Source organism: Somniosus microcephalus, chromosome 34 (genome assembly GCF_052327205.1).
Source record: "Somniosus microcephalus isolate GS21.2 chromosome 34, FLI_Smic_1.0, whole genome shotgun sequence".
In the NCBI taxonomy this organism is placed as follows: Eukaryota; Metazoa; Chordata; class Chondrichthyes; order Squaliformes; family Somniosidae; genus Somniosus; species Somniosus microcephalus.
In genome coordinates, this window is record NC_141020.1 from 8796722 (window position 1) to 8822319 (window position 25598).

The following is a 25598-nucleotide window of genomic DNA, read 5'->3' on the forward strand; positions in this document are numbered from 1 at the left end:
AGGCAGAGAGGGTTTAGGGAGGGCATTCCAGAGCTTGGGGCCCAGGCGGCTGAAGGCACGGCCGCCAATGGTGGGGCGATGGAAATCGGGGGACGCTCAAGAGGCCAGAGTTGGAGGAGCGCAGAGATCTCGGAGGGTCGTAGGGCTGGCGGAGGTTACAGAGACAGGACGGGGGAGAAACCATGGAAGGATTTTGAACATGCATTCCCAACGTTCCTGCTGTCACCTAGACATCGAGTGTTAGCAAGCTATTCCACCATTGTTGAGGGAGGGGGATCATTCGTAGCCTGAGTTGAAAGCAGAGAAGGTTTACCAGACTAATACCTGGAATGGGCGGGTTGTCTTATGAGGAAAGGTTGGACAGGCTAGGCTTGTATCCGCTGGAGTTTAGAAGAGTAAGAGGTGACTTGATTGAAACATATAAGATCCTGAGGGGTCTGGACAGGGGGGATGTGGAGAGGATGTTTCCTCTTGTGGGAGAATCTAGAACTAGGGGTCACTGTTTAAAAATAAGGGGTCGCCAAGTTAAGACAGAGATGAGGAGAAATTTTTTCTCACAGAGGGTCGTGAGTCTTTGGAACTCTCTTCCTCAGAGGGCGGTGGAAGCAGAGTCTTTGAATATTTTTAAGGCCGAGGTAGATAGATTCTTGGTAAGCAAGGGGGTGAAAAGTTATCGGGGGGTAGGCGGGAATGTGGAGTAATCAGATCAGCCATGGTCTTATTGAATGGCGGAGCAGGCTCGAGGGGCCGTGTGGCGGAGCAGGCTCGAGGGGCCGAGTGGCCGACTCCTGCTCCTAATTCGTATGTTCGAGTATGTCCTTCTCCAGTGCCCACGCGCCTGAACTTTCCAGCAAATTGTTCCCTGTTCTCTCGCGCCGGGGGCACTGAGGATATTGGTAGCCCACACCCCCTATTTTGGCCCCACCTGAAATGTCAGTGGTATCTTGAGAAGGGGATAGCAATGTTGTTATGTCCCTTCAAAAGGGCTTTGGTGAGCTGGGGAGGATTCAGAGAAGAGCCACACGTTCACCTCCTGGTTTTAAAGGCACCGATTTATAAACCAGAGACTCGCAGAGGTGGCTTTGTTTTCGTCGGAAGAACAGATAGGGAGGGGGAACACACTCCCGGTCATCACCAACGTGGAGAAGCACCGGATGATCCAGATGAGCGTGGCATTATTCAAAGAAAAGCAGAGACCTTTTCCCGGTGTCCTGGTCAACGTTTAATCCTCGGCAAACTCCACCAAAAAAAACGGATTAACCGACCACATATCTTATCGTTATCTGTGGAACCTAGCTGTGCGCATTTGCCTACAAAATAGCAGCGATTACAATTCATTGGCTGTTGCATAAGAACATAAGAATTAGGAGCGGGAGTCGGCCATTCGGCCCCTCGAGCCTGCTCCGCCATTCAATGAGATCATGGCTGATCTTCTGCCTCAGTTCCATTCACCGGCCCTATCGCCATATCCCTTGATACCGTTACTAGTCAGAAATCTATCGACTTCTGTTTTGAATATACCCAACGACTGAGCCTCCACAGCCCTCTGGGGCAGAGAATTCCAAAGATTCACCACCCTCTGTGTGAAGAAATTCCTCCTCATCTCAGTCCTAAATGGCCTACCCTTTATCCTGAGGCTGTGGCCCCTGGTTCTAGAATCCCCAGCCAAGGGAAACATTCTCCCAGCATCCATCCTATCAAGCTCTGTAATAATTTTGTATGCTTCAATGAGATCCCCTCTCATTCTTCGGAATTCAAGAGAATACAGGCCTAGTTTACTCAATCTCTTCTCATACGACAGTCCCGCCATCCCAGGAATCAATCTCGTGAAACTTTGTTGTACTCCCTCTATGGCAAGTATATCCTTCCTTAGGTAAGGAGACTAAAACTGTACACAGTACTCCAGGTGTGGTCTCAACAAGGCCCTATATAATTGGAGTAAGAATTCTTTACTCCTGTACTCAAATCCTCTTGTAATGAAGGCCAGCATACCATTTGTCTTCCTAATGGCTTGCTGCACCTGCACATTCACTTTCAGTGACTCGTGTACAAGGACACCCAGGTCCCTTTGAGCATCTGCATTCCCCAATCTTTCACCATTTAGGAAATACTCTGCCATTCTGTTTTTTTCTACCAAAGTGGATAACTTCACATTTATCCACATTATAATCCATCTGCCAAGTTCTCGCCCACTCACTGAGCCTGTCGAGATTCCTTTGAGTTTCCTCATAGCTAAAATTCCCCAGCCCAGGCAACATCCTCGTAAATCTCCTCTGTATCCTCTCTAGTGCAATCACATCCTTCCTGTAATGTGGTGATCAGAACTGTACGCAGTACTCTAGCTGTGGCCTAGCTAGTGTTTTATACTAACATACTAAGATCTGCAGACTAAACTCCCTGATTTGTTTCTGTTTAATAACAGATCTGATGTACTTAGACCTTCAACGGTTTCCGTTCTGCCCTGAGCTCGACAGTCCATGGGACGTAAGTACCTGAGAGCCTGTCACACTTTATATGGAGACATCATCACCAATTGAGGACCAGACTACAACAAGGAGCTGTCTGAATGATTGGCGCAAGTGTCAGGACCAAGAGTAGACCTTGGGTGGAAGGACCAAGAGTAGATCCTGGGTGGAAGGACCAAGAGTAGACCCTGGGTGGAAGGACCAAGAGTAGACCCTGGGTGGAAGGACCAAGAGTAGACCCTGGGTGGAAGGACCAAGAGTAGACCCTGGGTGGAAGGACCAAGAGTAGACCCTGGGTGGAAGGACCAAGAGTAGACCCTGGGTGGAAGGACCAAGAGTAGACCCTGGGTGGAAGGACCAAGAGTAGACCGTGGGTGGAAGGACCAAGAGTAGACCCTGGGTGGAAGGACCAAGAGCAGACCCTGGGTGGAAGGACCAAGAGCAGACCCTGGGTGGAAGGACCAAGAGTAGACCCTGGGTGGAAGGACCAAGAGTAGACCCTGGGTGGAAGGACCAAGAGCAGACCCTGGGTGGAAGGACCATGGGCAGATTCTGGGTGGAAGGACCAAGAGCAGACCCTGGGTGGAAGGACCAAGAGTAGACCCTGGGTGGAAGGACCAAGAGTAGACCCTGGGTGGAAGGACCAAGAGTAGACCCTGGGTGGAAAGACCATGGGCAGATTCTGGGTGGAAGGACCAAGAGTAGACCCTGGGTGGAAGGACCAAGAGTAGACCCTGGGTGGAAGGACCATGGGCAGATTCTGGGTGTCATGACCAAGGTTGGACCCTGGGCATTAGGACCAAGGTTGGACCCTGGGCATTAGGACGGTTACGATGGCCTAAATGGACTCCAACTGCGCTGTAAACTTCTGCAATTCTATGCTTGCGGCGAGTGGGAAGATAGACTGTTTTATAGTGACAGGGGTTTGCCTGATAACCAGAGGTATTTGGCACTTCCAGGGCTGTTGCCAATCTTCAGATTGTTCCAGGTTTTTGCTCATGTGGTTTTCTTTTGTATTATTCATTCTCGGGATGTCGGCATCGCTGGCAAGGCCGGCGTTTATTCCCCATCTCTAGTTGCCCTGAGAAGTTGGTGGTGAGCCGCCTTCTTGAACCGCTGCAGTCTGTAGCGGCTTGATGCAACCCAGAGATCTGCTCGGGCAACTTCAAGTAATGTTACAGGTTAAAAAGTGAAGCGCAAGCTACCGACCGATTTGCCAAGCCCGCTCTGTGATGGGCAGCCCATCCATCAGCACCGCGTATGGTTGGCAGCGCACGTAGGGGTTCCCAATATTCGCCACGAGGCTGGCCGCCACCGGCACATGTTGGAGAGTTGACCCCTCATTAGTTGTCTTTCAGATGAGACGTTAAACCGAGGCCCCGTCTGCTCTCCCAGGTGAACGTAAAAGATCCCAGGGCCACTATTTCGAAGAAGAGCAGGGGGAGTTCTCCCCGGTGTCCTGGGGCCAATATTTGTCCCGCAGCCAGCATCACTAAAAGCAGATTATCCGGTCATTATCCCATTGCTGTTTGTGGGAGCTTGCTGTGCGCAGATTGGCTGCCACGCTTCCCTACATTACAACAGTGACTACACTTCAAAAAAAGTACTTCATTGGCTGTAAAGCACTTTGGGACGTCCCGAGGTCGTGAAAGACGCTAAAGAAATACAAGTCTGTCTTTAATGTCTTTCTTTTCTGGAATTCCCTGCCTAAACCTCTCCGCCTCGCTACCTCTCTCTCCTCCTTTAAGACGCTCCTTAAAACCTACCTCTTTGACCAAGCTTTTGGTCACCTGCCCTAATTTCTCCTTATGTGGCTCGGTGTCAAATTTGTTGTCTTAAAATACTCCTGTGCAGCACCTTGGGACATTTTACTATGTTAACGGCGCTATATAAATACACGTTGTTGTTGTTGTAACGTTAAAACAATGTGGTGTTGAGAGCCTTTGGTGTTTTCCTTCCCCTTTTGTAGAGAGACTGCATGGTTGCTACCTCGTTCTCAGACTCTCCTCTTGTGGTTCCTCTCCTTCGATACCTTGTCTTGTTCGCTGGGGTACGTCTGAATGGTTTGCCGTGCTTCCCAACGACCAGAACTCTAGACCTCCGACCGCATGATCACGTCCGGCGTCGCCAGTCAGTTGTCACAAAGCTGCACCTCACAAAGAGGGGAGGTGTGGGGCCTCCCCCTGTGGGCTCGACACTGCACGTCACCCCGTGGTACATTGGTTCAAATCTGACCTACGCTGTTGGAGTATACCTCCTGCCAGCTCTGAGGGCAGAGAGTTTGGGCTGCCACAATTCAGCTCCTGCTCCACCTCTAAAAAATGCCCCAAATTCAAAACTTGATTGGCACAATATTGGCCACCTCGTTCAAAGAGGCGGCAGGTGTGAGGGGAAATGGAAATGTCAACCTTGAGGCACTTGGCTGGAGCAGTGTAGAGGGAGCTTTACTTTGTATCTAACTCATGCTGTACCTGCCCTGGGAGTGTTTGATGGGACAGTGTAGAGGGAGCTTTACTCTGTATCTAACCCGTGCTGTACCTGCCCTGGGAGTGTTTGATGGGACAGTGTAGAGGGAGCTTTACTCTGTTTCTAACCCCGTGCTGTACCTGCCCTGGGAGTGTTTGATGGGACAGTGTAGCAGGAGCTTTATTCTGTATCTAACCCGTGCTGTACCTGCCCTGGGAGTGTTTGATAGGACAGTGTAGAGGGAGCTTTACTCTGTATCTAACCCGTGCTGTACCTGCCCTGGGAGTGTTTGATGGGACAGTGCAGAGGGAGCTTTACTCTGTATCTAACCCGTGCTGTACCTGCCCTGGGAGTGTTTGATGGGACAGTGCAGAGGGAGCTTTACTCTGTATCTAACCCGTGCTGTACCTGCCCTGGGAGTGTTTGATGGGACAGGGTAGAGGGAGCTTTACTCTGTATCTAACCCATGCTGTACCTGCCCTGGGAGTGTTTGATGGGACAGTGTAGAGGGAGCTTTACTCTGTATCTAACCCGTGCTGTACCTGCCCTGGGAGTGTTTGATGGGACAGTGTAGAGGGAGCTTTACTCTGTATCTAACCCGTGCTGTACCTGCCCTGGGAGTGTTTGATGGGACAGCGTAGAGGGAGCTTTACTCTGTATCTAACCCATGCTGTACCTGCCCTGGGAGTGTTTGATGGGACAGTGTAGAGGCAGCTTTACTCTGTATCTAACCCGGGCTGTATCTGCCCTGGGAGTGTTTGATGGGACAGTGTAGAGTAGGATGTAAAAGATCCCACAGTACTATTGGATGGAGAACACAGGAGTTCTCCCTTGTGTCCTGGGCCAATATTTATTCCTCAACCAAGATTATCTGGTATTATCTCATTGCTGTTTGTGGGAGCTTGCTGTGCTCAATTTTGGCCGCGTTTCCTACATAACAACAGTGACTACACTTCAAAAAGTACCTCATTGGCTGCAAAATGTTGGGACACCCTGAGGATGTGAAAGGCGCTATATAAATTGAAGTTCTTTCTTATCCCTGTCGGCAGTACATTAGCTGCTATTAACCCACACTTGCCAAGAAAACATTTCATTTGACTAAGTCACAGGTTGCTGGCTGGTGAACATGAACCTTAAGTTATGGGGGAGTCCAGAACAAGGGGGGGGGCGTAACCTTAAAATTAGAGCCAGGCCGTTCAGGGGTGATGTCAGGAAGCACCTCTTCACACAAAGGGTGGTGGAAATCTGGAACTCTCTCCCCCAAAAAGCTGTTGAGGCTGGGGGTCCAATAAAAATTTCAAAATTGAATTTGATAGGATTTTGTTAGTGATGCGCTATCAATTACTCATAAAAGACTGAGAGTTAAGAGAGTAACTAAAGGCTTTTATTAACAAAAGAATGAAGGTCTGCCTCGAGTGGTCGACCGGTCCAGAAATACAAAGGGCTGGGGAGCAGTCACCTTTATACTAGGACTTGTGGGAGGAGTCAGCCGAGGCATGTCCAGGCATGTACACAGTGGAATACAAACAGTGGTTTACCACAGTTAGGTAAGGGTATTAAGGGTTATGGAACGAAGGCGCGTAGATGGAGTTAAAATACAGATCAGCCATGATCTCATTGAATGGCGGAACAGGCTCGAGGGGGCTGAATGGCCTCCTCCTGTTCCTCTGTTCCTGCTAAGGTAGGAGCATAAAAATTCACAAGAGCAGGGGAGACCATGACTGTCAATCTTGTTGCCCCCAGAGTTTGAAGAGGTACCGTACCCTATCTCTCATACCTTTAAATCCAATGTATCCATTCAGTGCCCTCTTGAATCTGATCCAATAGGTTGGGGTTCGGAAAAAAAGGAAACCACATTTGTGAATGGTCAACGTCTTTGATGGCTGACATGTGGTCATGTGGCCTGGGGTCTAGTTTATCTCCCCTCCCCCCCCTCACCCAGTGCCTTGTGTGGATTGGTTGAATTTACAAAGCATGTATTGCTTCATGGATTAAATTTGTTTTGGTAGTCCAATCAATTTGTCTTGGCAGTCCGGCTTTGATAGCTCACAAGAAGGTTGTTAACATCTCGTCTCTATTGCGATGGAGTCATAGGCCTAGAAATTCACTATGGCCCCGCCAGCTAGCTAGCGCCCAAAAGTTAGCGCTGGGTGGGGAGCCATTAGCGATCGTCAGATATTCAGTTTTTGCGCCCCAATTCGGAACCGGGCGCTATTCCAGGGTGTGCCCGCCTCCGCTTGGGGGGGGTGGAGGAGGCCGGGGAAGGAGGTGCGGGCAGGCGGCCGCCGAAAAAGCGGCCGGCCGCACCTCCACCTTAAAGCGCCCCACTAAGGCTACAGTACGGCCCCATTTTCTGGTCGCTGTTTGCGGCCGCTGCGGAGGAGGCGGCCGCAACTAAATATGGGGATCAGGCCGGTTTCGGGGCGGAACCGGGGCACTGCGCACACCGATAACGTCATCGGTGCCGGCGCAGCGCTAACGGCTACCGCCGCCAATACCGCTGCGCTGAATATCAGCGCAAACTCCTTTTTGGCGCAGAAGCCCTCTTTAGGCGGTAACTGGCCACAAAGCTGGCAGCGCCTTAATGAATTTCTAGGCCATTGAGTCATAGGGCTGGATTTTCATTCAGAAGTCGGGAAGGAGGCGGGACTACAACTTTCGGGTTGTAGTCCCGCCTCCATTGAGATGCGGCCAATCCACGCGATTTTCCCTTGATTGACCTTGTTGAGCCCGCCCAGTGGGCTCAGCAGGCCACTTAAGGGCCACCCGGCAACAGGTGACGTCACAGACTGAAATTTCATCTGTCAAGACGTGCTGACAGATGAAATATCAGCATTTCACAGCTGTTTGAAGCTGTCAAACACTGACAGTCTTACTTCTAACCTGAGTCCTTCTACGCAGACTCAGTTAGAAATCTCGCCGGCACTGAAAGCTGCAGGCTGTCACTTTTGACAGATCGCAGCCATTCTGCTTTCTGTGCCGGCTGAGTGATGGACTCCCGAAACCTAGAGGAAGGAAGGCTATAAAGGTAAGTACAGGTAATTTAAACTTCTTTACACACTTTAGACACACCAAACACACTTACCTTTGCACTTATGCACCCATCACTCACCTGAACACCGACATCTCGACCCCTCCAAGTCCTTCAACCCAACGGCCCGCCTCCTCTAACCTGGCGTAGTTTGGAGCCATCGGGAATCTCACACGACAACCTTCAAAATAGGGATTAGGCTAAAAAATTGGCAGTAATCCCTTCCCGCCTCGGGTCGGCGGGTCCCAGTGCGGGGCGGGTACCCGCCTCCTTTGAAACTTACATGGAGGCGGGTTTTGGGCGGGATGGTGTCGGGAACCCCGAATTCGGGATTTTAGCCCCCTGCACGCCTAAAAGCCCGCCTCACGGCACACTGAAAATCAACCCCATAGAGTTATACAGCACAGAAAGAGGCCCTTCGGCCCATCGTGTCCATGCCAGCCATCAAGCCCTGTCTATTCTAATCCTATTTTCCAGCACTTGGTCCGTAGCCTTGTATGCTATGGCGTTTCAAGTGCTCATCTAAATGCTTCTTGAATGTTGTGAGGGTTCCTGCCTCTACCACCCTTTCAGGCAGTGAGTTCTTGATTCCAACCACCCTCTGGGTGAAAAAGTTTTTCCTCAAATCCCCTCTAAACTGTCTGCCCCTTACCTTGAAACTATGCCCCCTGGCTATTGACCCCTCTACTAAGGGGAAAAGTTCCTTTCTATCTACCCTATCTATGCCCCTCATAATTTTGTACACCTCAATCAGGTCCCCCCTCAGCCTTCTCTGCTCTAAGGAAAACAACCCCAGCCTGTCCAGTCTCTCTTCATAGCTGAAGCGCTCCAGCCCAGGTAACATCCTGGTGAATCTCCTCTGCGCCCTCTCCGATGCAATCACATCCCTCCTATAGTGTGGCGACCATAACTGCACACAGTATTCCAGCTGTGGCCTAACTAGCGTTTTGTACAGCTCCATCACAACCTCCCTGCTCTTATATTCTATGCCTCGGCTAATGAAGGCAAGTATCCCATATGCCTTTTTAACCACCTTATCTACCTGTCCTGCTGCCTTCAGGGATCTATGTACATGCACACCAAGGTCCCTCTGATCCTCTGTCCTTCCTAGGGTCCTACCATTCGTTGTGTATTCCCTTGCCTTTGTTAGTCCTCCCAAAATGCATCACCTCGCATTTTTGTCTCTGCTGTCGTCCTCATCCAGACAATGCCCTACATCGCCCGCCATTGTCCAGTCTGAAAGCAAAAGGCCGGCCATCTCGTCCCCGGCCTCGGGCAATGTCATGTGTTGATTTGAGGTCCACAAGAAGGCCTGGGCTAACCCACCCCCCACCTCATTGTTTTTCCTCAGTCCTTGTGGCGGTGGGGCGGGGGGGGCGGCGGTGGGGCGGGGGTCGGGGGGAGAGTGTGTGCTGCGTCCTTCTGGCAATCCTCCAAAGGCAGCCAAAGTTCAGAGCTCGCAGTCGAGGTCATCGCGACCATGAAACCGCAGAGGTGCCACCGAACACAAGAGCAACATCCTGGATGGTATGGCATTGCTTGGGTCCGCCTGTACGCTGCCATCGTGTGAGGCAACATTCTCGCGGTGCCTTCTGGGGTAGAATGACGTCGCTGAGGCCAGATTGCACCCTATAGTTGGGCAATAGTTCACTCACTTAGTCAAAAGGTCGTGGGTTCAAGTCCCACTCCAGAGACTTGAGCACATAATCTAGGCTGACACTCCAAGTGCTGCACTGCCGGAGGTGCCGTCTTTAAGATGAGACGTTAAACCGAGGCCCCCGTCTGCCCTCTCAGGTAGATATAAAAGATCCCATGGCCACTATTTCGAAGAAGAGCTGTGGAGTTATCCCCCGGTGTCCTGGCAATAAAAACAGATTATCCGGTCATTATCACATTGCTGTTGGTGGGAGCTTGCTGTGTGCAAATTGGCTGCTGCGTTTCCCACATTACAACAGTGACTACACTTCAAAAAGTACCTCATTGGCTGTCAAGCACTTTGGGACGTCCTGAGGTCGTGAAAACCCCTGTGGTAAATGTCATACAATATAAATACACACCTTACTTTTCCGTTCGTTTTCTCACCTTCCCTCCTGACTCCTTGCAGGTACCTCTCCCAAGGGGCCGTTCTTCAACGCATGAACCTAGACAGTGAGAGTGTCAAATTATTGTGCCATTAGGAACCCAGTCTGACCTGGTCCTCACCCAATGCTCACTCGGGTACACTCCCAGTAGGGGATCACGAATAGCGACCCTGACCAATTTCCTCTACCCTAACATTCCTACCACTCTACCCTGATTGAGACATGGCCATCTAAGAACATAAGGAATTAGGAGCAGGAGTCGGCCATACGGCCCCTCGAGCCTGCTCCGCCATGCAATAAGATCATGGCTGATCATCGACCTCAACTCCACTTTCCCGCCCGATCCCCATATCGCTTGATTCCCCTAGAGTCCAAAAATCTATCGATCTCAGCCTTGAATATACTAAACGACTCAGCATCCACAGCCCTCTGGGGCAGAGAATTCCAAAGATTCACCACCCTCTGAGTGAAGAAATTCCTCCTCATCTCAGTCCTAAATGGCCGACCCCTTATTCTGAGACTGTGACCCCTGGTTCTAGACTCTCCAGACAGGGGAAACAACCTCTCAGAATCTCAGCATATGGAGGTCACACCTCATCGATCGAAAATGCTGTTGTTCCATGCCTAAAAGTCCACATTTACCTCACTGGGTACGGTAGCATAGTGGTTATGTTACTGGACTAGTAATCCAGAGGCCTGGGCTATTAATGATCTATAAGATAAGATTAGTTCAAATTAACATAGAAACATAGAAGATAGGAGCAGGAGTAGGCCATTCGGCCCCTCGAGCCTGCTCCGCCATTCAATGAGATCATGGCTGATCATCCAAATTCAGTACCCTGTCCCTGCCTTCTCCCCATACCCCTTGATCCCTTTAGCCTCAAGAAATATATCCAACTCCTTCTTGAATATATTTAATGACCTGGCCTCCACCGCCCTCTGTGGCAGAGAATTCCACAGGTTCACCACTCTCTGGGTGAAGAAATTCCTCCTCATTTCAGTCCTAAATGGCTTACCCCTTATCCTTAGACTGTGACCCCTGGTTCTGGACTCCCCGGCCATCAGAAACATCCTTCCTGCATCTAGTCTGTCCAGGCCTGACAGAATTTTATAGGTTTCGATGAGATCCCCTCTCAATCTTCTAAACTCCAGCGAGTATAAGCCCAATCGACACAATCTCTCCTCATACGTCATTCCTGCCATCCCAGGTATCAGCCTGGTGAATCTTCGCTGCACTCCTTCCATGGCAAGAACGTCCTTCCTCAGATAAGGCGACCAAAACTGCACACAATACTCAAGGTGTGGTCTCACCAAGGCCCTGTACAACTGCAGCAAGACATCCTTGTTCCTGTACTCGAACCCTCTTGCTATGAAGGCTAATGTACCATTTGCCTTCTTATAAATTGCACCAAATTTAAATTCAGTTCATTAAATAAATCAGGAATAAAAAGCTAGTGTCAGTAATGGTGACCATGAAACTATCGGATTGTGGTTAAAAACCCATCTGGTTCACTAATGTCCTTTTTAGGGAAGGAAATCTACCGTCCTTACCCGGTCTGGCCTATATGTGACTCCAGACCCACAGCAATGTGGTTGACTCTTAACTGCTCTCTGAAATGGCCCAGCGAGCCATCTTGTTGTAAAAAAAATACTATGAAAAGAAGAACGGTTTTCTCGAGGGCAATTAGGGGGTGGGCAATAAATGCTGGCCTTGCTGGTGACGCCCACCTCCCAGGAACGAATAAATTAAAAGAAAAACCTCACCAGCGATTTCCCAAAATGGCGACTGTTGTTGTTAAACTAGTCCTAACCTCACGTTTTTTCTTTCAGGTCCCCAAACCGCTGGGCGTGATGAAGGGATTCCTACTCTTGTGGACGGTTGGATTCAGACACATGGGGCCTACTTGCGGCCCAGTGGCACCACCCTGAGATCCCATACCTGCTGCTGTGGAACCCCCCCCCCCCCATGAATACTGAAGGCAGCGTCGCCCCAGCGGACTGAACCGTTGTTGGGGAAGTGGGTTGAGGGTGGGGGGGGGAGGAGTGGGTTGGGGGAAGATGAGACTTGGGAAGCGTTATCCTGGGCTGGGCAAACAAGAGCCCACGAGCCTACGCTTGCGGGGACTGAGAAAAGACTGAGAAAAAGCAAGCCTACCGCCTCCTCCCGTCTCAGTGAAGGTAAAAGCCGCCGGATCTTCAGGAGGCTCGAGTAGGACGCGCGCGGTGTGCGTGCTGTAAGGCCGTCCTCCATGCGCGAGGACAGCGGTAGCGGTGCGCTGGCTACCTCAGAGGGTGAGAGAAGCTACGACGCTGGTGGTGGAGCAGCCACTGTCCAACCATCTTTGCCTTTCTTGCGGGCGCGGTATTACAAGTCAAGCGCCTCACGTCGTCGCCGCCAACCTCCGTGGGGAAATACAGAGGCTACAGAAGCTGCCCTTTCACAAATGAAAATTGGGGGGGAAAAAATCCACCTCACTGCCTCCAATAACTCAGACAACAACAACAACTTGCATTTATATAGCGCCTTTAACCTAGTAAAACGTCCCAAGGCGCTGCACAGGAGTATTAAAAGACAAACAATTTGACTCCGAGCCACATAAGGATAAATTAGGGCAGGTGACCAAAAGCTTGGTCAAAGAGGTAGGTTTTAAGGAGCGTCTTAAAGGAGGAAAGAGAGGTAGTGAGGCGGAGAGGTTTAGGCAGGGAATTCCAGAGCTTAGGGCCGAGGCAACAGAAGGCACGGCCACCAATGGTGGAGCGATTATAATCAGGGATGCTCAAGAGGGCAGAATTGGAGGAGCGCAGATATCTCGGGGGGGGGGGGGTTGTGGGGCTGGAGGAGATTACAGAGATAGGGAGGGGCGAGGCCACGGAGGGATTGGAAAACGAGGATGAGAATTTTGAAATTGAGGCGTTGCTTAACCGGGAGCCAATGTAGGTCGGCGAGCACAGGGGTGATGGGTGAACAGGACTTGGTGCGAGTTAGGACACGGGGCAGTGAGCACAGGGGTGATGGGTGAACAGGACTTGGTGCGAGTTAGGACACGGGGCAGTGAGCACAGGGGGTGATGGGTGAACAGGACTTGGTGCGAGTTAGGACACGGGGCAGTGAGCACAGGGGGTGATGGGTGAACGGGACTCGGTGTGAGTTAGAACACGGGGCAGTGAGCACAGGGGGCGATGGGTGAACGGGACTTGGTGCGAGTTAGGACACGGGGCAGTGAGCACAGGGGGTGATGGGCGAACGGGACTCGGTGCGAGTCAGGACACGGGCAGCCGAGTTTTGGATGAGCTCAAGTTTACGTAGGGGGAATGTGGGAGGCTGGCCAGGAGTGCGTTGGAATAGTCGAGTCGAGAGGTGACAAAGGCAGGGATGAGGGTTTCAGCAGCGGATGAGCTGAAGCAAGGGCGGAGACGTTAATGCACAGTGTCTAGTGCCCAGGAACTGGCGAGTGATCCAAGAGGTAATCTCTGGCCTGTGCTGGACTATCCAATATCAGTCAGGATAGCAGTAGGAGTGTTACAATGAGCTTCACCCTAGTGTGGAGGTAGGAGTTGGCGCCTTCGGCTGGGAGGGAGGGAAGATTGTAGGCGAGAGGAATTAATGCTGTTACTTTCAAGAGACGATAACTCCCAATGTTCATGTTAGATGTCTCCTCTATAGGTAAATGCAGCTTTGCATGGGTTATAATGTACCAGCGCCAATCCTTCTTAGGCAGTCCCTCGGAACCGAGGATGACTTGCTTCCACGTTAAAAATGAGTTCTCAGGTGACTGATGAGTCCAATGCTGGACCTACAGTCTCTGTCACAGGTGGGGCAGACGGTGGTTGAAGGGGTGGGTGGGTGGGGTGCTTGGGTTGACGTGCGCTCCTTGCGCTGCCTGCGCTTGGCTTCCGCTTGCTCCCGGCGAAGAGACTCGAGGTGTTCGGCGCCTTCCCGGATGCTTCTCCTCCACTTTGTGCGGTCTTGGGCCAGGGATTCCCAGGTGTCGGTGGGGATGTTGCACTTTTTCAAGGAGGCTTTGAGGGTGTCCTTGAAGTGTTTCCTCTGCCCACCTGGGGCTCTCTTGCAGTGCTGGAGCTCCGAGTAGAGCGCTTGTTTTGGGAGTCTCGTATCGGGCATGCGGACAATGTGACCCGTCCATCGGAGCTGATCGAGCGTGGTCAAAGCTTCGATGCTGGGGATGTTGGCCTGAGCGAGAACACTGACGTTGGTGCACCTATACATAAGAGCTCGACCTGCAAAATACTTGAGACTGGCAGATGTTATTCTACCTCGTCCCCCACCAACTCCCAGACACATGGTCAATGGCTTGGTGTTGGGTTTCTTCAACAAGTTTTCAAATCCCATGGGTGGACCATACAATTCCTGCCCAAGTAACTTGGTAGAGGAAATGACTCACCTTTAGAGGACTGCCTCCCTATCTCTAACCTCCTCCAGCCCCACAACTCTCCCAGATCTCTGCGCTTCTCCAATTCTGGCCTCTTGTACATCATCGATTTTCATCGCTCCACCATTGGCGGCCGTACCTTCAGCTGCCTGGGCCCCGAGCTCTGGAATTCCCTCCCTAAACCTCTCCGCCTCTCTCTCCTCCTTTAAGACGCTCCTTAAAACCTACCTCTTTGACCAAGCTTTTGGTCATCTGTCCTAATATCTCCTTATGTGGCTTGGCGTTAAATTTGTCTCTGATAACACAACCGTGAGGCGCTATATAAATGTAAGTTGTTGCTGCAGTCTATCAACTGTAACAGCAGCATGGCTACCAGAACTTTGCAGGAATTGGGCACACTAGTCCTACAAAGTAGAGATGAGCACGCCCACAGTGGCTGAACCTGATTAAATGCTAGCAGGGGAAACTTTGACAGTGTTGTTCCCCCCAGCCCCCTACTCCCAATCCTGATCTTCCAGACCCCCAAACTCTTCCTCCCTAGCCACCCCCAGGAAATTCATGGACTCAATTGAGATATGGGTGTTGCTGGCAAGACTAGCATTTATTGCCCATCCCTAATTGCCCTTGAGTGGCTCGCTAGGCCATTTCAGAGGGGCAGTTAAGAGTCAACCACATTGCTGTGGGTCTGGAGTCACATATACTCGGCCAGACCGGGTAAGGACGGTAGATTTCCTTCCCTAAAGGACATTAGTGTACCAGATGGGTTTTTACGACAATCCGATAGTTTCATGGTCACTGTTACATCGTTATATTATCACATCGTTAAATGGAACTACTTGTTACATTGTTATATGGAACTACTTTGGTTAGTGCATTTATACTGCTATGTGGCACACTGTGTCAGGCAGTGCACAGTGCAAGGACGGACATCTTGTATCACTCCGCGCCATGCGGCAGCAACATCATGAAAGCACTGAGCTGTAAACTAAAATGAGTTAAAAGTGTCTGTATTACATAGTAATAAGAACACAAGGGGACACAACATGGTGGCAGCGGTATAAGTGAGTACAACTGGTGTCATACGAACTATGAATAAGACGAAAAGTGAATATATGAGCTGATCGTGAGTGCCGGTGTCTGCGTGATTGAGCGTGAATCGTACGGGCAACTAAGATGGCGGCTGCCGCGGCACTGACTGCGCAAATGCAACCCCTCATGAACTGGGAAGCCGACGATATAGTAGAGGCATTCCGCAAGTTCAAACAGAAATGTGACCTTACATTCAAAAGCTTCCTGAAGGGTACTGCCGACGAGGAAAAGGTTAGTTACATTCTGTTGTGGGCAGGAGAAAAAGGTCTAGATTTGTATAATAGCTGGAGTTTGACTGAAGACGAAAAGGAAAACCCTGCAACAATCTTTGAGAAATTCAGCCACCATCTAGAGCCTAAATCCAATCACCATATACACAGATACAAATTCCAGAGTCTAAGACAGGAACCCGGTGAAACAGCTGAGAACTTCCTGACAAGGCTGAGAAATGAAGCCACAAGTGTGCATTTAAGGAAATGGAGGAAAGGCTTGTGGACCAGCTGATATGGGGGTCAGCGCATGCAGAGGTACAAAAAGCCCTGATAGGGAAGGAAAAGCTCAAAATAACAGAGGCTGTAGATACTGCGAGAGCTCATGAAGCCATGAAGCAGCAAATGAGAATGCTGATTTCTCAAACGGCTGACATGCGGACGGCTTCTGAGATGGACAACAGAGTGGATACAGTGAGAGAAAAGTACAACACACAAAGATATGCACGTGACAACGGGAGAAACGTGCAGAAACTGTGGAAGACCGCACGATTATACAGACAGGAGGAAATGTCCAGCATATGGAACAAGCTGCAATGCATGTGGCAAACTAAACCACTGGGAAAAGAGGTGTAGAACGAAGAAAGAAGGAACATACATCAAAAACAAAGGCGGACAGCAGAACCAGAGAAAGAAACACAATATCCATGCCATGGATGAACAGGATGATGATGATTATGGTCATGACAATACACTAAACATCGAAACCATAAAGGTACAGCTTCATGAGATGTCCAGAGCGGAAAATACTCTGAAGAGAGAATTGCACACCATCATCCAAATTGAAAAGAGGGTCAAAGGTCAGCCCACAACCATCAACTTATAGTTGAAGCTAGGCACAGGGGCTCAGAGCAACATTCTCCCATTGAGACTGTGATAAAAATGCTAACTTCCGGGAAGTTATGTCATCACTTCCTGTGAACTATGAACTGTGAACTATGAACTGTGTACATACCTCACTTCCTGTCATATGTCACTTCCTGTTGGACTGGTATAAATACTGGTCTGTTCAGTATTGTAAGAGGCTTCTACCAGAGGCATGGTAAAGACCTCTCTTGTATATAGTGTGTTTATAAGTTACTTAAAGCTTACTTTAAAGTTACTTGATGGTAAGTCTCCTTTTTCTTACATCAATTTAAGTAACTTAGTATTTACACTGACAAGTACTAGACCTTCAGACAAACTCGGAAGTTAAGGATCCAGGGAACCACCCATCATGGAGAAAATCCTTAGACCTATTCGTCTGGACTTGGACCCGAATACACCAGCAGCTGGCAGGGTATGGAAGCATTGGTATCGTACTTTTGAGAATTTTCTGGATGAATGTAAAGTGGATGCTCCTGCTAAATTGAAGATACTTGTCAATTATGTGACCCCAAAAGTGTTCGAATATGTTGATGACTGGGATAATTACGAAGAGGTGATTCGGGCACTTAAGAAACTGTATGCGAAGACCCCAAATGAGGTCTATGCTAGACATCTACTGGCCACAGCCCGACAAGGGCCAGGGGAATCAATTGACGAATTCCTGCAAGAACTTCGCAAGCTCAGCGTAGATTGTAACTTTCAGGCAGCCTCAGCTGAGCTGTACCGCCAAGAAATGATTCGTGATGCTTTCATCTGCGGGATTGCCTCTCCATTTATACGCCAGCGTCTACTAGAAAGTAAAACACTTGAGCTACAAAAAGCTTTTGACCTAGCTTGTTCACTGGATTTGGCAAAGAGAAATGCAGACCTCTATCAGCTGCCCAGATCTCGATCTGCTGCTGTAGCTGCAACCAGACAATTCAAGCGGTCTCAGGTGAACCCTATCATGGGGGAATCTAATTCTGATAATTCTGATGAAGAAGAGGAGGACGACCCCACTTTAGCAGCCTCTTGGCAATCTAGGAAGGAATGCTTCTTTTGTGGAGATGCTTTTCACCCTAGGAAAACCTGCCCTGCTCGCAATGCAATCTGCAGTTATTGCGGGAAAAAAGGACACTTTGCTAAAGTTTGCCTATCAAGGGCCTCTACGAGGGCCAATCCAGCTAAGACCTACCGAACTGCCCCAATTAGGGCCTATCAAGATGCTCCAGCTAGGACCTATCAAGCTTCCTCTCGAGCTCTCTCCCGAAGAAGCACACCGAGAGTTTTAGCCACTCTCTGTGCAACGACACCAATTACAGCTGCTTGCCCACAGAACCTGTCTCAGGCAGCCACAAAAATTTCAATTAAAGGGCATACCTTAGATGCCTTAATTGACTCAGGAAGTACTGATAGTTTCATTAAGGAACAGATTGTTGCGAAATTGAAACTACATGTCTTCCCATCGGACCAGGCAATTGCGATGGCCCAGTCATCACTTAATACCAGAATCTCCGGCTTTTGTGTTGTTGATATGACACTTCATGGTCGTATGTATCCCTCCACCCGACTTTCGGTGCTCAAAGACTTATGTAGTGATCTCCTCTTAGGGCTGGACTTCCAAAAACAGCATAAGAAACTCACCATTGAGTTTGGTGGATCCAAACCCGGACTTACTATTTCTAATATACCATCTAAATTACCTTTTTGTGCATTATCAGCAGCTTCACTTGATGAACCCTCATTATTTGCCAGTATTCCGCCTCAATGCCAACCGATAATAACGAAATCGCGGCGCTTTAATCAGGAAGACCAATCTTTTATTGCGGCTGAAATCTCTCGACTTCTAGCAGAGGATATCATTGAACCATGTTCGTCGCCCTGGCGGGCTCAAGTCGTCATTGTCAAGAACCCTCTAAAACCTCACAAACAGCGACTATGCATCGATTATTCGCAAACCATCAATCAATATACCGACTTGGACGCCTACCCATTGCCACGCATTGATGATATGGTTAATAAACTGGCCGAATACAAAGTGTTCTCAACTTACGATTTAAAAAGTGCCTATCATCAGTTACCCTTGAAGGTCTCAGATAAACAGTACACAGCCTTTGAGGCTAATGGACGGCTGTACCAATTTCGTCGCCTCCCATTCGGGGTTACTAATGGAGTGGCTGCCTTTCAACGGGCAATGGATGGCCTGGTTAAGCAGGAAAACCTAAGGGACACTTTTCCCTATCTTGATAACATTACCATTGCAGGTCACGATCAACAGGAACACGACTCCAACCTCCAAAAATTTCGGGATGCCCTCCATCGCCGTAATTTGACCCTGAATGAATCCAAATCTGTTGAGTCGCAACCGACCATCAACATCCTTGGCTACTGCGTAGGCAATGGTATCATTAAGCCAGACCCAGAAAGACTTCGCCCGCTCCAAGAGCTCCCGTCACCTAAGAATCCGGCTTCTTTACGTCGGGCTCTCGGTCTGTTTGCATACTACGCTAAATGGATTCCTCATTTTTCGGACAAAATCCAACCCTTGCTGCATGCTAGATCATTTCCACTGGGAACAGCGGCTGTTGCAGCCTTTAACCTTCTCAAAAAACAGTTGGAGAAAGCGGCTCTTCACTCCATCGATGAGAATCTCCCTTTCGTGGTTGAATGTGATGCCTCGGAGGTGGCGATCTCGGCTACTCTGAATCAGGAAGGTCGTCCTGTAGCATTTATGTCCAGGACCTTACAAGGTGCCGAGCTACATTATCCTCCGGTTGAGAAAGAAGCCACAGCCATCATAGAGGCAGTACGGAAGTGGAACCATTTTCTAGCTCGCCAGCACTTTACATTGATCACGGACCAACGATCAGTCGCCTTCATGCTCGATAATCGAAAACGAACCAAAATTAAGAATAATAAAATACAACTTTGGAGGATGGAACTGGCCTCTTTTGGTTATACCATTCTCTATCGGCCTGGCAAGGAGAATGTGGCCCCGGACACCCTCACACGGGCATTCTGCTCCACTATGTCATCCTCCACTCTCATGGATGTCCACAATGGTTTGTGTCATCCTGGCGTTACGCGCATGCTACATTTCGTACGATCACGGAATCTCCCTTTTTCCACTGGAGATGTAAAGAAAATATGCTCAGAATGCCGGCTTTGTGCGGAATTAAAACCTCAGTTCTTCCGCCCCTCAGCTGGTATACTCATACATGCAACCCAACCGATGCAACGACTTAGCATCGATTTTAAGGGCCCAGTGCCCTCTTCAACTCGGAACACATATTTGCTCACCATGATCGACGAATATTCACGTTTTCCGTTTGCCTTCCCCTGCTCCAATATGCTGGCATCCACAGTAATCTGCTGCCTTGAGCAGGTATTTTCTCTCTGTGGCATGCCGGCTTATATTCACTCAGATCGGGGTCCATCCTTTATGTCAAGGGAACTCAAGGACTACCTCTCAGAACGGGGAATTGCTACAAGCAAAACAACACCATACCATCCCATCGGAAATGGGCAGGTAGAGAGGTATAACGGTATCATCTGGAATTCCGTACGTCTCGCTTTAAGATCTCGGGGCCTACCAGACCAGCAATGGGAAACAGTGCTTCCGGATGCATTGCACTCTATACGGTCCCTGCTTTCTACAGCCACAAATACTACACCTCATGAGCGGTTCTTTGGATTCCAGCGTCGCTCATCTCATGGGACATCACTCCCGTCATGGCTAACTACTCCTGGACCTGTATTACTCCGAAGATACGTTCGGACGTCTAAAAATGACCCTCTCGTAGACGAGGTTGAACTAACCGATGCCAACCCCACCTATGCAAACATACGATATTCCGACGGCCGAGAATCTACCGTATCATTACGGGATCTGGCTCCCTGCCCACCAGGACCTAGTGGGACATCGGGTGATGGCATTTCACCAGGAAACTCTTGGGACCTATCGGGTACCCCTCTCCAGGATCCTGATCGGACACCAACTAGCTTGGTGCCGGTAGAACCCCGTGCTCAAGGTTGCGACCCTCCCAGTACCGCGCATGAAAGTACTGATCCGCCACAGACCAGCTCTGCACCTCCCTCTGAACAGAGGCAGTCCGACTTTGAACCTATTGGGGCTCGTACTCGAAGCCATGATCTCCCCGACCCTTCACAGGGCAATCCAGGCCACACAGACTCTGACCAATGGCCAACCGCATGTAAGCGGACCAGCGACCCTCTACGACGGGAATCCAAACGGGTGCGACTCTTCCTTGTTCGGCGGCTGCGGACCAAAAGGTAGACCACAGCCTTCTAATCCTGCAGGAGGGAAGAATGTGATAAAAATGCTAACTTCCGGGAAGTTATGTCATCACTTCCTGTGAACTATGAACTGTGAACTATGAACTGTGTACATACCTCACTTCCTGTCATATGTCACTTCCTGTTGGACTGGTATAAATACTGGTCTGTTCAGTATTGTAAGAGGCTTCTACCAGAGGCATGGTAAAGACCTCTCTTGTATATAGTGTGTTTATAAGTTACTTAAAGCTTACTTTAAAGTTACTTGATGGTAAGTCTCCTTTTTCTTACATCAGAGACTGTACCAGCAGATCTTTCCTGAAAACTTGAGAGAAGATGGCTACCCGAAAAACGGTTGTTTAAAGGCAAGTAATGTCACGCTGACAGCATACGGGGGGAGTGAGATTAAACAACTCGGAATAACCTTTGTCAAAGGGACACATAAAAGAAAGAACATCAACTGCATGTTCTATGTCACCGACACTGAGTGGCCAGCGATCCTGGGATTAAACAGCTGTGAGAAGTTGAGATTGATCTCAGTGAATCACGAGCTGACGGAAACGTCACTGAGGATAGACAGCAACACCCCACTGGAGAACTGCCCACAAATCAAGAGTAAAAAAGACTTGATAGACATGTATCCGGAATGTTTCGATGATACAGTGGGATGTTTCGGAGATTTCCAATACCACATCACCATCAATCCAGAGGTAAAGCCCGTTATCCATGCTCCACGAAAAGTACCCATCGAGCTGAAGACAAAGCTTGAGAGAGAGCTAAAGGAGATGGAAGAAAAGGGAGTGATCGTAAAGGTCACTGAACCCACAGACTGGGTAAACTCAATTGTGGTACGAGAAAAGCCAAACGGGCGTTTCAGAATATGTTTGGACCCCAAAGATCTAAACCAGGCGATAAAGAGGGACCACTATCCCACCCCAACGCTAGAGGAGATTACGCCATCACTGGCAGGAGCCAAGGTTTTCTCAAAACTAGATGCCAGAAATGGATATTGGAATGTGAAGTTGGATGAGGAATAAACAACACTGACAACATTCAACACACCATTTGGGCGTTACAAATTCCTGCGGCTACCATTCGGGTTAAAGGTCAGTCAAGATATCTTTCAACAGAAAGTAGACGAGACATATAGAGGCTGTGGAGGAGCTATAGGAATAGCTAATGATATTCAGATCTATGGAGCAGATGAAAGAGACCATGACATGCACCTACATGAGGCCATGGAGCGTACCAGGAAGGCTGGCATCAAGTTAAATGCTGATAAGTGCATAGTTAAAGTCAAGGAATGCCAGTTCTTCGGTATGATTTACACACCAGAGGGAGTCAAAGCCAAAAGATTGCGGCGATTGCTCAAATGAAACCACCCAAAGATAAGAAAGAGCTGAGGAGTTACCTCGGCTTGGTCCAATACATGAGTTCTTTCATCCCAAACATGTCGGAACATACAACAAATCTCAGAGAGCTAATGAAAGAAGACGCCGAATACCAGTGGTCTGAATCACATGAAAGGAATTTCAAACAACTTAAAGAATTGTTGTGCAAAGAAACAAGTCTGTCATATTATGACAGAAGAAAACCAGTCACTCTGCAAGTAGACGCTTCTACCAGAGGACTAGGGGCAGCTCTGGTGCAGGAAGGAAAGCCGATAGCTTTCGCATCAAAGGCCTTGACGTCAGCCGAGACAAGATACGCCAACATAGAAAGAGAACTATTAGCAGTAGTGTACGGATGCGAGAAATTCCATACATACCTGTATGGAAGGCAGTTTACAATAGAGAGTGACCATCGTCCACTAGAACAGATCTACAAGAAGAATCTGTGCAAAGCACCTGCAAGACTGCAAAGGCTACTTTTAAGGCTCCAAAACTACGACTTCACGCTTAAATATAAGCCAGGAAAGGAAATGGTGCTAGCAGATGCGTTGTCTCGATTGTCACCATATGAGAAACACGAGGTGGAGGGTCTAACAATAAAAATCCACCACCTAGTGAGTGTTACCCCTACAAAGCTCAGTCAAATCAGAGATGAGACTAGCAAAGATGAGGAATTACAACTACTCACACAACAAGTGATACAGGGGTGGCCGGAGAGAATCCAGCAGGTACAGGCGACAATTCGTCAATACTGGATGATTAGAGATGACATCGCAATAGAAGACGGTATTCTCCTTGTTGGATCGAGGATCATCGTGCCAAAGATGATGCAGACACAACTTCTCCATCTAATACATGAAGGCCACATGGGAATGGAGAAATGCAAGCTGAGAGCCAGATCAGCTGTATACTGGATAGGAATGTACAAAAATATCGAACAGATGGTTTCTGCATGTGGTATATGCCAGAAATACAGAAATGCACAACAGAAAGAGGAGATGATACCTAGTGAAATACCGTCAAGACCATGGCACACTGTTGGGGCAGATCTCTTCATGTGCAATCAAGAATGGTATCTCATAGTGACAGATTACTATTCCAAGTTTCCTTTTGTGAGAAGGATGAAAGATCTGAGAGCCACAACTACCACCAGAATTGCAAAGAGCTTGTTTGCTGAACAAGGAATCCCGGAAAAGGTAATCAGTGACAATGGAACCCAGTTCACATCGAGTGAATTCAGAGCTCTGGCAGAAAAGTATGGGTTCCAAATAGTAACCTCATCCCCACATTTCCCAAGGGGACACGGGTTCATCGGAAGACAGATCCAGACTGTCAAGAGAACTCTCATCAAAAGCAGTGAGATGGGGGAAGACCAAAACCTTGCCCTCCTATCACTCAGATCAACACCACTGAAAGCAGACATGAAATCACCTGTGGAATTGCTGAATGGGAGGAAGTTTAAGACTACCCTACCAGCAAAAATACATCCTCCCCAGGACCAGGAGGACTTCAGACAGAAGCTGGCAGAAGCACAAGTCGTAGGAAGCAAACATTACGACAAACATGCAAAGATGCTACCAGAATTGCTGAATGGGCAATCAGTGCATGTGCAAGACCCGGTGTTGAAAACCTGGAATCCAGCCAAGGTCATTGGAAAAGCTGATACTCCAAGATCCTACTTCGTAGAGACCGAACCTGGTAACCAATACAGACGGAACAGACTCCACATCAGACCTTCACCTGAACTGGTTAGGCAGCAGGCAACATCAAGAAGAGCGGAACACACCAAAACACCGCAGAGAGGAGTGTTCACCACCAAATCCACAAGATGGAGGGACAACATCCAACCACCTGAGCGATATTGCGAATAAGAAAAGAAAACTCACGATTCTTTGTATTTGATAATAATAGTTTAGATATAATATATTTTTTAATTTAATTAAATTTCATGTTTTAGTTTTTTGAGAAAGAGGGATGTTACATCGTTATATTATCACATCATTAAATGGAACTACTTGTTACATTGTTATATGGAACTACTTTGGTTAGTGCATTTATACTGTTATGTGGCACACTGTGTCAGGCAGTGCAAGGACGGACATCTTGTATCACTCCGCACCATGCGGCAGCAACATCATGAAAGCACTGAGTAAAAGCTGTAAACTAAAATGAGTTAAAAGTGTCTGTATTACATAGTAATAAGAACACAAGGGGACACAACAGTCACCATTACTGACACTAGCTTTTTATTCCTGATGCCCTGGTGGGATTTGAACTACTGGTCACCGGCTTATTAGTCCAGACCTTCTGGATTACTAGTCCAGTAACATTACCACTATACTACCGTTCCCTGCCTATGCCCATCCCAAATTGCCCTCGAGAAGGTGGTGGTGAGCCGCCTTCTTGAGCCGCTGCAGTCCGTGCGGTGAAGGTGCTCCCACAGTGCTGTTGGGGAGGGAGTTCCAGGATTTTGACCCAGCGACGATGAAGGAACGGCCGATCTATTTCCAAGTCAGGATGGTGTGAGACTCGGAGGTGGAACTTGGAGGTGGTGGTGTTCCAGCGCGCCTGCTGCCCTTGTCCTTCCAGGTGGTGGAGGTCACGGGTTTGGGGTAAGGATCCATGGGTGTTAGAAGCTCCCACTGTACCTCAAACACTCATCACGTGCTTGTCTAGTAGGTGAAAGCAGGTTGGTCATGTACACTGACTCACACTAACTCTCACTCAATCGTACACCACCTCACAATGACACTAAATCGCATTCATTCGCGCAAGCACGTGTCCTCACTCTCCGTGTGTTATTCCTGTGAGAAAACTCACTAAGCACTTGGTTGGGTATAAAACAAGGCTTTAATCAACTGTTTCACAACCATGAGATTCTAGTTACATCACTAGTTCCTGGTTACAAAAATGTCCTGAGCAAGCTGGGCCCACGCCTGAGTATTTATACTCCTTGGACGGCGCCACCAGCTGGCCGCCCAGTGTTATCTCATGAGTCATTTCTTCATGAATGATAAGGTTCATGACAATTCCTCTCTCTCAATCACTTGCCTCCTCGTCCACTCACTCGCTGCCTCACACCGCTCACGAAGCACTGCGAGAGGTCTCAGGTATGTAAATAAAATCTCTTTGTGGTTTTTCTTCACACTTTTGGTTACAATTTGAGTAACACGAGATCGTGATGAGTTTTGAAATGAGAATCATTTGCAAATGAGCTTGACGAGAGCAGGTGTTGGCCTGAGGTCAGGGAGTGATGCTGTGACCGAGAGAGAC

The 25598-nt window shown here is 48.9% G+C and overlaps 1 protein-coding gene across 6 annotated transcripts in view; it reads left to right on the forward strand.

The window, feature by feature from the left end:
• Positions 1–12650, forward strand: part of dmpk (DM1 protein kinase) — a 47969-nt gene extending 35319 nt beyond the window's left edge. For 5 of the 6 annotated variants that reach the window (XM_085973337.1, XM_085973338.1, XM_085973340.1 and 2 more), the window contains 3 exons: positions 2423–2484; positions 4435–4515; positions 11874–12650. In XM_085973337.1, the coding sequence (XP_085829463.1) occupies positions 2423–2484; positions 4435–4515; positions 11874–11972 (242 nt within the window). In that variant the 3' untranslated portion in view covers positions 11973–12650. The remainder of the gene's footprint in view (positions 1–2422; positions 2485–4434; positions 4516–11873) is intronic. The other variant, XM_085973339.1, reaches the window with a different exon arrangement.
• Positions 12651–25598: the final 12948 nt, after the last annotated feature.